Source organism: Crotalus tigris, unplaced genomic scaffold (genome assembly GCF_016545835.1).
Source record: "Crotalus tigris isolate CLP2741 ecotype Arizona unplaced genomic scaffold, ASM1654583v1 scf7180000017666.379230911805:20528666, whole genome shotgun sequence".
NCBI classification, from domain to species: domain Eukaryota; kingdom Metazoa; phylum Chordata; class Lepidosauria; order Squamata; family Viperidae; genus Crotalus; species Crotalus tigris.
The window spans coordinates 6,821,462-6,835,725 of NW_024096552.1; the positions used below are offsets into that span (position 1 = coordinate 6,821,462).

General features: G+C 34.8%; 1 protein-coding gene across 14 annotated transcripts in view; it reads right to left on the reverse strand.

The window, feature by feature from the left end:
- TENM3 (teneurin transmembrane protein 3) overlaps window positions 1–14,264 on the reverse strand; it is a 565,275-nt gene that overhangs the window by 162,587 nt on the left and 388,424 nt on the right. For all 14 annotated transcript variants that reach the window (XM_039336655.1, XM_039336657.1, XM_039336656.1 and 11 more), the window contains one exon: window positions 12,832–13,070. In XM_039336655.1, the coding sequence (XP_039192589.1) occupies window positions 12,832–13,070 (239 nt within the window). The remainder of the gene's footprint in view (window positions 1–12,831; window positions 13,071–14,264) is intronic.

Below are 14,264 nucleotides of genomic sequence, written 5' to 3' on the forward strand. Positions count from 1 at the left end.
CATACTTTAGTTTCCTGCTGATGTTTAGCTTTATGTGCTCTTAGCTCTGTGTGTGGGGGGAAAGGGAAGACAAAAATAGGTCAGACTCAGAAGAGATTGCCTCCAGAAATTACTTGCTTGTTTGTGGTTTCCTCCTTTGCTTGCTTAATAACTCTCCATTCTGTGAGGGAAGAAAGGGAAGAAAAAAGTCCAGCAATTTCTGTAGGCAGTTGTCTTCTGTATCTGACAATTTTTTTCCTCTCTCTGCCCTGCAGAGGGGAGAGATTAAGAGTAAGGGATTATAAGAGAGTAAGCAGCCAACCATGGAATACATTGGACTATTTGTATAGCATGCTCAGAGTTGCAAATATTGCCACATTCCTTCTGATATGTATACCCCACTGTGTGCCTGCTTACTATCTTGTAATCCCTTTCTCTCCAATATCTCCATTCTGCAAGGAGGGGAGAAAAACAGTGGGTCATACATAGGAAAACACAATCAGTAATGGTGATCATGTAACTCAGGGACACTTTGTAGGTTATAAACGTGGACATTGGTGGTAAAGTTATTGTTTTAGCACTGTAATTTCGGTCACTGAATAAGGCAGTCAGTAAGCAAGATCTACATGTAGTTGACATATCTGAAATTTTTCAATTAATTTTGGGAGTACACAGAATACTTAAATCTATTTGAAGCTTTATTCATCATAATGCAACCAATCCAGAAATTTTAAATACAATGTTCCACTTGGAACTTGATTTGAAGCCCAAAATTTAACAGTTTTAATTTTATGCATACCCCTATTCAAAAATTTTATGAACTGGTTCTTATTTACTATACTTTTTAACCACAATATGCAATTTTGGAAGATATTTTATTAAAATAGTGATTGATTACAAGGATCTATTTACTTTCTCAACCTCTACCTGTGGAATAAACATTCCCACAACCACATCTCATCAATTATGTTCAAGAATTTTATGGCATCATTTTAATCATAAACTAATAATTAATCAGTAAGGAAAGTCTTACACTGTTTAAAACCTATCTACATGTAAAAGAAATAGTCTAAGTACATTCTGAAGGCATACTCTTTTAAACAAGACAATCATTACAAGAAATGGGCATTCGTATTTGAAAATTGAAGGAGCTCAACAATTTATATAAAATAGATGAGGTTATTCAAAATTGGATTGTTCCTTCTAATTGCTCTAGAAGGATCACAGGGTTCTTCCAACATGTACTCTTAGCTGATCTACTTTCCTATTTTCTTCAGAAAGCTTTTGATTATTTTGGTAGCCCAGCAAATTACTTGGGAGTTATTAGAAGAGCTCCCTGACCACTGGGAGGGAAAACTTATCTTTTAGGGTACACTGCTACAGACTTTCCAGGACATCCCTATAGGCTAGTGATTTCTCCCCTTGAGGAACAAAGATTCCTCATCACCCTAAAACAGGGGTGTCAAATTGCCGGCCCATGGGCTGGACGCATCCTCTGCAAGTCGTGCCCACCCCATTGTCGGCAATGGCAAAACCGGCCTGATATGTTGCACAACGTCACGTGACATCGCAAGTTTGACATGTCTGCCCTAACAGATAGTGAAAATGAGAGATGAGGCTGAAGATAGAAAATGCCACTTTCTTGCTCATCATTGACGATCCCCTTTTCTTTTGTTAAGTGAGCTTCTGTGGCAACTGTTTTTTTTTCTTTTTTAAGAAAGCAAAAAAGTTTCACAGCTTCAGATGAGGTCTGTCTTTTTGCTCCTGTCTAATTATGAGGAAGGACATTATAGGAAAATGGGTCTTTCCAGGAAGTTTCTACTTTACATTTAACAAAAATATTTATTCTTCCCTGGCCTGATTTCAACCTTACCACAAGGGAAAGATTGCTTGAATTCTGACATTTTCTGTGGTTAGCTTTGAAGGTGTTTCTCCTTTTCATGAAGCAAGCTTGGATGGGTCTAGTACTTAGATTAATAGGCTATTCATTTGTTCTTGTTCTTTTTTTCCCCTTTTGAGATTTTGACAGATTTTTTAGAAAGCCAAAGCAAACAAAAGTTACACAAAGCATAAAGAATATCAGCTATAAAGTAAAACATCTTAAAAGATTTTTTTAGTAATGCTTCCCTTCCATTTGTTTCCCAGTGCTAACCTAAATATTTGTACATTATATTGAACATTGATAATTTCTGTTTAAATTATGTAATCTATTATTTTAATTATTTTTTCTCTAGGAAAATAACACTTTTCCTAGAATATATCTAAGTTTGTTTTGATGTGTGTGGTAGTTTTTAAGTTTGCTTAAATCTCGTTAGAGTTTTAATATGGCTATATGTTTTCAAATTTTCGTCTTCCAGGAAAAATGTTGTACAAATTTGTTCTTGAAGTATGAACATGTATCTTAATAAATTGTGGTATTTTTCATTTATATTTTCTGGAATTATACATAATAGAAACCTTTTTTCAACACAAATTTAATTTTTATAATGTTCAGAATATTTTCCTTTATTTCTTTTCAATATGTTTGAATTTCTTTACATGATCACTATATACTGTATGATAAAATGTTTTTTCTTCATTGTGGCATTTCTAACATTGTTACATGATTTATCTACCTTAATTATTGACAAAGTCATTTGCCATCAATAAAACATTTTACTGTGTACCAAGTTTTCTTAAATTGTAGCTTAGAGAAAACTTAATTTTCTTCCATAACTCCTTCCACTGTTGTACTTCATGTATTCTAAGTTGTGTGTCTACTTTATCATACAACATTTGATTTGTTCCATCTCTGTCATCTGTCCTAAAAGATGATCTTGGTTTTATGAAAACGTTGATAGACTTTTCTTGTCTTATGCAGCACAGAAGGTTTTGATGAATTCATTACTACAAGGTGTTGATTCTTTTTCTCCAAGTTAGGAATACTGGTTAAAATTCTGATTTTTGCCTTTGAAGCAAGTAAAAGAAGTAAACCAGATAAAGTGCCTCCACTGTATTTAAAAAACAAAAAAATTCATAAGAAGTTTAATAATCCATTTTTATTTGATACAAAGAAACTTAACCAGTTTCCCCTCTAATGTACTATATTAATTCTTACCATGAGATGATTGGATTATTATGTCAAGAGTTAAGAGAAAAAGACGACTTTTCTGCATTAAAAACTCAATGCAGTGCAGCATTAAATAATATTGTTAAATTAAATTGAATTAATCTTAAAAAGGGATTATTCAAGGTTGAATTTATCTTTAAAAACTTGTTGGCTGAAAATCAGCCTTCAGTTGCATTTAAATATACTTAAAATTTATGGAATTAGTTCCTTCAATTTCTCTCTCTTGCTTGTTCAAAGGAAAAAAATAAAAATACTTTAATTTATTTGAAGAGGATATATTTATGGTGTTTTATTTACATGTATTTACAAATCTAAGATAAATGTCATAGCAATAACAAATGGTTTTCAATTTTTATTTCTATATCTTTATCCTTCTCTAAATTCTTAAAAATCGAGGTGAGGAGGCATACACAGCATGTATACTAGCCTTTCTTTTATCTGTTTTTTTCCCACACTCTGATTTCAGATGCAAATAAAAATTTCTAGGATTGCACACGTTCTTTTATTGAATTTCACAATCACAAATAGTGGCTTCTTTTATTTTTAAATGAAATAAGTAAGAACACTTTGTAGACCTTTACATTCAATATGGTATGGTCTGAAACAGAAGGGGACAGATCAATTTACACAGGATACATTCTAATTTAGACCTATGGAGGGCTTCATCTGTTGAATTGAAAGACATAGTGTAAAAGTTAAGAAAAACTATTCTTATATGCATATCTATCAGCAAGTTAAATAGTCAAAATAGCTGAAAGGTTGCAAATATGAAGCTTTTATCTAGCAAATAATGTTTCTTAATTTAAAGTGCTCTCTACAGTAACATATATCATTACCACCTCAACTTTACTCAGTTTTCGTCATTTTCTTTTTTATATAAAGCACATAATATAATCTATTAAAGTTTTTAAATAGAAACCTCATACTTATGCTAGAAGATATGTTGTATCAATTATATCACAGTGTGCCTATTTGTTAATTACCTGGATAAGTGTTTTGTGAATGTAAATTAACATTTGCCCAGTTTTCATCACAGTGCAAAATTCTAATTAACTTTGAACCTTTACTTTATTAATATATACTGACACATGACTCAATTATAGTAAAACATTTATACAACATTAAAAATGGTCATTAACTGGGTCTTCAAATGTGACTTGTTATCTAAGTTGTTAACATCTGATTTTTCTGTCAATTTTTTTTATTCCACTGTTTATTTAATGCATGCCACTTTGAAACAGTTAAATTAAATGATTTTACACTAAATGACTCGTGTTATTAACTGCACATATGAGCAAGCATTATGTAAATTGCATGAGAGACTGTCATGAACTGTGGGGAGGGGGAATGAAGGGGGGTAATGATTTGGGAAATGAAAGTAAGTGCTGTATCTCTTCAAGGATTGTTTCTATTTAGAGAAGACATATCAACCTCAAGGCCTGCGGGCTGGATTTGGCCCGCAATGGGCCCAGATCTGACCCACAGAACCATCCGTTGCCCCAGCCCCAACGAGCATGCGAGAGCCAGCAATGACTGCAGCAGCCGCAGCCCACCAGCCACTTGGCCACCCATAAGCCTGCGCACCCCGGGATTCCACAGTCCATGCAGTGCAGGTGCAATTATTTATTTATTCAACCACAATCCTGATATGGCCCTCAATGAAATCGAGTTTGACAGCCCTGATTTAGAGGTTTCAGTTGTGGCAGGTCTGACACAGCTTCTGTACTCCATTGAGCTATAGACTGAATGTTACTTGTGCAGAAATGTTGGATTTAGAAATGTCTTTTTCAGGAATGAGCACAGCACAAAGTCCTTCAAGACTGATGAGGCCATCCCTTCAAAGAAGTCAACACCACACTGCATGAACTCAACCATAAGTCATCTTCTGGGTGGTTTTAATCACTCAGATGGTCACACGAACTGACTAGCGAATCCTATCCATCTCCCAAAGTGTCACAGAACCAAGCCTGCTCCAGGTAACTTGCACATTGTACTCCTTAATTGGATATATCCATAAGACTCCACCTCTAAGCAAATCCAAGTGACTTTATCTGCCAGTGAGAATATTCCTCAGAGTAGCTGTTTAAATGGTCCTGTAGTTCATCCTTTCCTAGCAGGGACATTGTCTCCCAATATTGACAATTACTGGCAGATGCAATACATAAAGCTAAGAATGTTATTGCCTAATATTTGTTCTCATTTGTGTTCAATTAGATTAATCCTCATTTTGCTTTAAGAATGCTCCAGGACTGCCTTCTTGCATTTTATTTCCAATAGTTCCTTAGAAAGCCAAGGCATTTATACAAAAAGGTGGGCACATTGAGATAATTCAGTGTACAGTCTCAATCCAGTTTAAGGCCCCATAGTGTCAGTGCAACAACCCACCAAACCTTTAGGGAAAATCCCATGGTCCCTTTGAAACATAACCAGAATGAGGAATAATCTAATTGAGCACAAATAACTGAGGTGGACCAATCTAACATTGACCTGTGAAGGGTATGTGTGTGATATGAGTCAACTGAAAAGTAAACAGAAAATAATCTGACTATGTTTATGGAGTAATAACTATGTCCTCCAAGATCAGATCACATCTCAACTGCTCCGAGATTAAAACTAATGAGGTTAATGAGTAATCTCCAGTATGCATCAAATTTAATGACTTGGAACAGATGCTAAGGTAGTCATGTACTCTTGATCACCTAACTCAATATATTTGCCAGGTTGACTGAGAATCATATGCTTTGAGCTCTTAACCACCATTCCAGCAACAGACAGGGAAAATGCTGTGAAGCAATAGATTGATACAACAGCAACAGTTTCATCTGTTCCATAAAATACAACTTCAGAAAGTCTTATACCCAATTATCTGCAGGGCAGATCCTCTGTAAGCCAGTAATTATTTATTTATTCAATTTCTGTAGTTGTCTATCTCAAAGATTTAGATGGTTTACAATTAAGAAAATATATGACTTCTGGTTTGCTGAAGCAGTCGATATGGACATCTGGAAGGCAAGCTCTGTCTTCCGCATTCAGTTTCGCTTCGCTGGGGGACCCTGGAAAGGATTGAAAGTCGCCCTGTAGGGACAACCAGCAAGAAGGGGTTCCCCGTTGGATTGTGGAAGGGTGGTAGCTCTTCCATTTGATCCAGGGCAACCCTCCAAACTGGGGGATGAAAGACCGGCCATAGCAATATGGCTCGTCACTAGGCTGCAGAGAGCTGAAGTCACACTTACCATCAGGCAATTTTAAGGCAGCGCGGACGAGACTGGGTGAGATCTACCTCTCTTAAATCCTAACTATTTTCTTTACCTGCATAAGCTGCCTTAAGTACTTTCCCCCCTGTGGAGAGGGAAAGGACTCCCTCTAAAAACCGCGGTGACTGACTATCCAGGGGAATTTTAAAAAATGTTGCAAGAATAACCTGATCCTAATTGGAATTTTATTTCTTAAAGTTTGAGGATTAAAAGACTTTCTACTCTTACTGAAGATCTGGGTTTTTACTTATAAAAAAGAAGTAAAACTGAAAAGATTATAAAAACTTTGTACCTAAAGGAAAATTTTAAATATAGGGGCGACATCTTGTGGCTAAACCTGATATTACAACCTGTTATTGTATAAAAGAGACTTGGCTGGCAGCCTAGACAATAGATAAGACTTATAACCTTGAGACACTTATCAGCAGTGAAGCCCAGTTGTTTTCCATACTCACTGAATTTTTTTTTATATTCTCTGATTGCAACAATTACTAAGAGAATATGGAGGAAGATCAGGAACAGGTTCTCTTTATGCTGAAAGCGATTTACCAAACTATTCTTACAGCTACTGAAGAAATAAGAGGTTACAGAATAGAACAGGGTGTCAGCACTGATACATGAGCTCAAATTTTGATTACAACTGAAAAATCAACTACACAGAATATAACGGAAAGGGTGGACCAATTAAATACTATGACTGAGGATTCAATTGATCAACAAGTACAGTCAATGAAAAACCCAGAAAAGGGACTGACAAAATGGAAAAGAGAAAAGATTTTCTACATAAATCAGAAGAAACCTGAGGATCAAGAACAACAGATTGAAGAGAAGATAAACAGTTTAAGACAACTACACCAAGATGGAAAAATAGAGAGATAATTTGTTACTCCTCTCAAAAAAATGGCGACTGGATGGTTTTTTCTATGTCAAACAACATACATAATAGCACAGGGAGATTTATTTGATGACTCAAAAGCACGGACATGGAAGACAATTTGGTAAAGAAAGAAAGCTAGAATAAGACTGAAGAAAATTGGGGTTTTGACTTACTAGTGAGAATTAAAACAGAATATTCTCAAAATAGATGTGTATTAGAAATTGTTATGAGTTGAGTTAAAGGATACTTTGGTTATTTAGGACTTGGAAATATAAACATTAATAGTTACATTTGAATATTGAATATAAAGGCAATTAATATATATATAAATTAGAAATGTATTGATGAATGTAACAAATATGTTTTTATTTAGTGGTAATAATAAAAATTATTAGCTTAAATATAAGATAGTAGATATTGAGAGAAAAAAGAGGAAGTATTAAATGTTGAAATAAGAGAAATTTTGGTTATTAAATTTAAAATATTTGAAAATTACCAGAAAATAAGAATATTATATTGTATTATTAACCAGCTGATGTAAGATCCAGGGATGAATTGTGATAAAGTGATTTGGGGTTATTTAAAATTTGGAAACTTATTAAATGTTAAATTTAAATATTTATGGGAAACTAAAAATTTGGAAAAAACTTACCAGGACATTGGTTGTCTAAATCGTTTGAATGTTAAAATGACTAAGATATGTATAAACTAAAAATTATTGATAAATGTAAGAAAGCTATTTGTATTAAATTGATAAATTGATAATAAGAATTGTATTAATTCAAATGTGAGACAGTAAATACCAAGGGAAAAAGAGAGGAAATATTTAATGTAATAGTGTGATTTGTACTAAAGACATTTGTATGTTATTGAATTATGAAACAATCCAGCCGCCACGTGCTTTTCAAATATGTAAATGTAAAACTGGAAAATCAATATACAAACACACACACACACACACACACACACACACACAATTAAAACAATAAAAAAACCTTTACAGCAATAAAAACATCAAAAATAAATATATAATAATGTTTTGCAGATGACAACTACCACCCCACTTCCTCTTCCCTGGAGTTGTGGCTGGTGCCAGCCCCCAAACCCAAGTCTGTTTATCTCTGAGAGGAATCTTACCCTGCCTGGTTCACCCAGGATTTGGTGATGCAAATCAGGTTGGCTGACTCATCTATTATCATTGTACATGAATCTTTTATTTATTTATCAAATTTTAAAACTGCCCATCTGGTTCACAGAGACCCCAAGGCTAATGGTTCTCAGGGACTTTAGCATACTATCCAGAGATGCTGAGCTTATAACAATATAGCTTTATTATAGGTTAAGAACAGACTAAAATAAACAGATACAATTTATTTAATTTTTATATGTTAAATGCTGCCCAACTCACTTCCAGAATGATAATATCTTTCAACCATTTCTCATAAGTTTTGTTGTTGTTCCAGAACTTTATCATCTGGGTGTGTTTTCCTCTGGGCATGCTTCAGTTTGTCAATGTTTTTCTTAAAATGTTGTGCCCTGGACATGATACAATGTTTGACATGTGATTTGAACAATGCAGAAGACACAATAACAACAGATTCTCTTCATCTTGATACTATCATTCTGTTGAGGCAGCCTAGAAGTGCATATAGTCAAGGCCATGATTTTTCCAGTTGCAATGCATGGATGTGAAAGTTGGACCATAAGAAAGGCTGAGCGCTGAAGAATTGAGGCCTTTGAACTATGGTGCTGGAGAAGACTCCTGCGAGTCCCTTGGACTGCAAGGCATTCAAACCGGTCAGTCCTAGATCAACCCCGACTGCTCTTTAGAAGGCCAGATCCTGAAGTTGAAACTCAAATACTTTGGCCAGCTAATGAGAAGGAAGGATTCACTAGAGAAGGGCCTAATGCTGGGAAAGATTGAGGGCAACAGAAGAAGGGGACGACAGAGAATGAGGTGTCTGGATGGAGTCACTGAAGCAGTAGGCGTGAGCTTAAATGGACTCCAGAAGATGGTAGAGGACAGGAAGGCCTGGAGGAACGTTGTCCATGGGGTCGTGATGGGTCGGACACGACTTTGCAATTAAGAACAACAGAATAGCTTTTTTTTGCAGCTACATGAACATTGGTTTGTATTTATATATTGTTGGTCATGCTCACTGCATATTATTTTTACTTAGTGTGATCTCTCTCTCTCTCTTCCTATGCAAAGCCTGGAATTATATTCATCTTGGCCTTATTTGTTTTGCATTACCATATCTTGATTCAATGTGATTTCCAAAGTCTAATAAATTACTACCCTGCTCCTCCCAGCTTCACCCCTTGGATTGAGATGTTGTATGGGTTTGGCAAAATAGGAGTGGCTAGAGAAGGAACGTCATGCCCATGGAACAAAGTTGATTAGTAAATTAATGAATCTTGAGGGAAGATCAGATTTATCATGATGGGTATTTTATAGACATAATATTGCAAACGTCCAAGGAAAGCTACCTGTATTTGCTTCTAGGAAGAAAAATTAACCTGATATCAGTAAAACTGTGATATATTTGAAAGAAGCACAAAACAATCATAATATGAGTATTCTATCAGGTGAAGAGCAAGATCACTGAAGCCATGATCTCTGATTAATGATAAGCAGACTTCCTTATACTGGAATACTTTCAATTGTTAAATAAAGAAAATGTGGCATGGACAAAAAGGAACATAGAAAAAGTTAATGCCATATTAAAGCTGTTAAATCTTCCTGATGAGCTGAACTGAGGGTCACTTATGAAATTGAAACAATAAAGTTTACAATGTTGCTTTCCAATCAAATTTTTCGTTTAATACTTTGATGAATTTTTTTAAAAAAAAAACTTTCAGTGATTTTATTATTCCAATGGAACATATTCATAAACTAGGTGGATAGAAATTTGAGTAGCTGAAAAATATGCAATGTTTAATCCCATTATAGAATATTGTCAAAGGAAGGAATCTGACAACTGCCCAAATAGCTGGATGCTCTGACACACTGATCAACAGTAGGCTGCTTCCACTTCAATTAAAAAGAGACTTTGCAAAGACTGACATATTGATGACATCTTCTGGAGGTGGTTCAGCCTGCTGACTGCCTCCTTTGTTGGATTTGTGAAAGGCCAACTAACTGAGTAGAAATATGCAACAGTGGAGACTGTTGGCAAGATGGAAATGTATTAAATTGCAGGTTGTTATTCCTTCCATGAATTATTGAAAAAATATTTTTCATTGCCTATCAGAAACAATTGGTAAGTAAGACTACTAACTATCCTTTTAAGCAGAAAAAATAACACACTCCTTCTGCTGTGGGACAGTTGCTTTAGTTGAACAACCAATTACAATTACAGTTTCTGAAGAAGCAACTGTACTGCTAAGGACAATGTTATCAAGTGACAAAGTAAGCATTTTTCCCCGAAGGAGTTGGGGTTTGGGCTGAAACTCCGTAACAAGAGAAGCACAGGACCAATTGTGACTCCAGAGCTATAGTACCTTCTAATTTGCTAAGTAGAGATGTTATATATTTTTAACATTCTGCAATCTAGCAGTAGACACTTTTATATTATGCTTTGAAAGTGGATAACTTAGAAAGTAATATGTTCATATCCAGGAAAAAAGTAAAAGAACAAAGAATTATTGTGGAATTATACAAAAAGTATAAAAGTAGAAAATGGCGGATCGCCGCCTTTGGCGACCCCCGAAAAATGGTCGATCGACCCCAAATGGGGTCGCGACCCATAGGTTGAGAACCACTGAACTAGAGAGACTAAGCAACCCTTATCTCCAGCTTTTAATCACTGCTTAGAAAACCAAGTGTAGTATCAAATATAAGGCAAACTTATGATCAGTCTTATTTGTTTTGAAACTGAGGTGAAGAAAAAGTAGCATTATATAATACAATGCAATAATTGAATGTATTTAAATGCCTCCAAGTTAATAGGAAACTTTTAATTAACAATATACCTTAATTTAATTATATTATTTATTTAAAACAATGAATTACTTAAAACAATAATGTAATTAAAATTTAGATGAGTTTCAATCAACCACACATCACTTTCTAAGTATAAGTAAGGACATTTTAAGTGCATATTTAGATATTCAATGTCTGATGTTATTGGCACTTAAATGTGCCCAATTGTAATCTGACATATTTTATGAATATAATTACATTACCCTGAAGCTCTGCAAGGTCAAGAGTATGGAATAAGATTGAACTATATATTGAACTAAAAACATAACACTGAGTCTTATGATTTTATAATCTATGACTCTGTTGTTTGTATGTACACTAAGAGCTTATGCACTGGAGACAAATTGCATGGATATCCAATCACACAATATTCCAATTCCAATAACTAAAAACATAAAAATAAACTAATTCTACTAATTATACTTTTTATGCATACATTAATAGAAGTCTTTGCCTTAATACTCTGAACCAGAAAGTCTTTGTGTCTAATAAACTTCTTACCAGGAGTATTGCTATTTACTGCATCAAACCATAATGCATCAGAATCAGTCCCATGCAACTCTTTTGATTCTCTTTGGTAATAGGGAGACTGGCAATAATCTTAGGCAATCACATTCAAACAGCAAGGAAAGGAAATTTCTTCGACTGCTGAGGAACTAATTTTATGTTATTTTATTATTTCAGCATTATTCTCAGTGGCTTTAGCTTCAACAAGGATCTAGTTCCAAGTTTTTATTTAGCTGGTGCTTTAGACTGAACTTAAATTTAAGAAATGCATTTCAATACAGAGTTTCAACATTTCAGACAGTTTAGGGCAGTGGTTCTCAACCTGTGGGTCGGGACCCCATTTGGGGTCGAATGTCCATTTCACGGGGGTCGCCAAACCACGCTGTCCGCCATTTTTTTCCCTTTTCCCTAGCTGTCCTACTCCCTCTTATTGGTGGCCACACCCACTTGGGGGTCACCACAACATGGGGAACTGTATTATGGGGTCACGGCATTAGAAAGGTTGAGAACCACTGGTTTAGGGCTTAACAGAATATTTTATTTGGAGTTGTGCCAGTAAAACCTGACATTTCACTCTTATATTGTTTATGTAATAATCACAGTCTCTGGCATTATACTATGGTATAATGCACTAATTGATACAGAGTTGGATCATTGCATTTTACAATTAACTAACATAGTATGTGGTCAACTTTACAACACAAGCAATCATGAGTAACTTATTCAGTAAAATAATACTATTCCTTAAAGCAGTGTTTCCCAAACTTGACAATTTTAAGCATGAGGGCTTCAACTCCCAGAATTCCACAGCCAGCAATGCTGGCTGACATGCCTTAAAATTGTCAAGTTTGGGAAACACTGCCTTAAAGTATGGGAAAAAGAAACAAGTAAGCAATACTTTTTATTGTTTATGTATACAGTAAGTGACATTTATAAAAGTAAAGATATTTAGGCTTTTTGCTGTGAGAAAATTGTTTTGTATATAACCAATATGCTACACTTTTAGTATAAAAATGGCTGCTGACTTATAGCCAATTCTCATAAAAAAAAACATTCCTAGATATATACCTCCAGTATACTGGAATACAGGTTTATAATGATCATAAAAAGGAAAGCTTACCTATAAAATAAGATAGTAGTATTGCCAGCAGCACAGAGACCCCAACAGCACAGAGTGCTGTACATTTCCAGCTACAGTACTTTGAAGACTTCTTAAATTTAAAAGCACTTCTTGATAAGGTGTTCCTAGGTAGTGGTCGTGTAGGAGGGGAATAAACTGAACCAGATGCCATTGTGTAACCCGGTGTTGCAGTACTGAACAGTGGTGTTGTCCCTGTTCCTGTTTTGAATAGGAAATGCCTGCAGAAAAAAAAATACACAAAACTAATTTGTAAAATGATTTATATTATTTTCTTAGTCTGTTATATATTGTATTTTCCTGTGTATTTACTTAATCCTTTTTAGATAGAAATAATTTTAAACATGATAATAAATATTTTCACTACAAGTATCAACTACTGTGTGGAAAAAGCTATTATAATTGTTGATTGATGCTGTTAATGCTTCCAACATGATTTTCTAAGAGGATTGTTAAATCAAATTAATGGGAAATATTTTCTATAAAACCTGTAAAACTTTATATATATATATAAAAACAGTATATTGTTTGTACCACCAACTGGATAAATATTTCCTGTATTATAAAAGCCCCCTGAGTTCAAGAACAAGAAAATAAATTTCTTACATGATAAGATAAAGATAAATGTTCTATAAACTAATCTAGTCTCCCATTGACTTCTGTCAGGAACCTCTCAGCTGGCAAAACAAAATACTACAACAGTGATTCTCAACCTGTGGGTCGGGACCCCATTTGGGGTCGAACGACCATTTCACGGGGGTCGCCAAACAACGCAGTCCGCCATTTTTTTCCCCTTTTCCTTAGCTGTGCTACTCCCTTTTATTCTATTGGCTTTTGAAAGCCCAATAGAATAGACTCTCTTGAATAGAGTCTAATTCTATTGGCTTTCAAAAGCCAATAGGAATTGTCCAGGCTGTCTCTGCCCTGCTGAGCCCGCCAAAAGTCCCATTCTGCAAACGGTGCTGCACCAGTTGAATAGTCCTCGACTTACGACCGGTTGAGTAGTCCTCGACTTATGACCGGTTGGGGGTCGCAGCATTAAAAAGGTTGAGAACCACTGTACTACAAGAATATATTTTGTAGGTCACAACAGCTCAAAAAAGCAGATTTATTGCAGTTAAACTATGAAGTCATTATGAAAGAATGCCAGCAAATGAGAATTCTATTTACATTTCAATCACTGTTCAATTTTTTTCCAGGCTTGCTCCAAATTAAGGTCTTTAAGTCATCTGGTTTCCATTTGTTCCATATTTTGGTAATGATATGACCTACTATTTGTTTTTATACTTTTGATCATGTAAAAATTAACTCTCATAACTTCACACATGACAACATCCAATCCACCTAACAGGGTTGGCATTGTGGGAAAACAGGTGGCAACAAGATATACATCTAAAATATTTTTAAAAATTAAT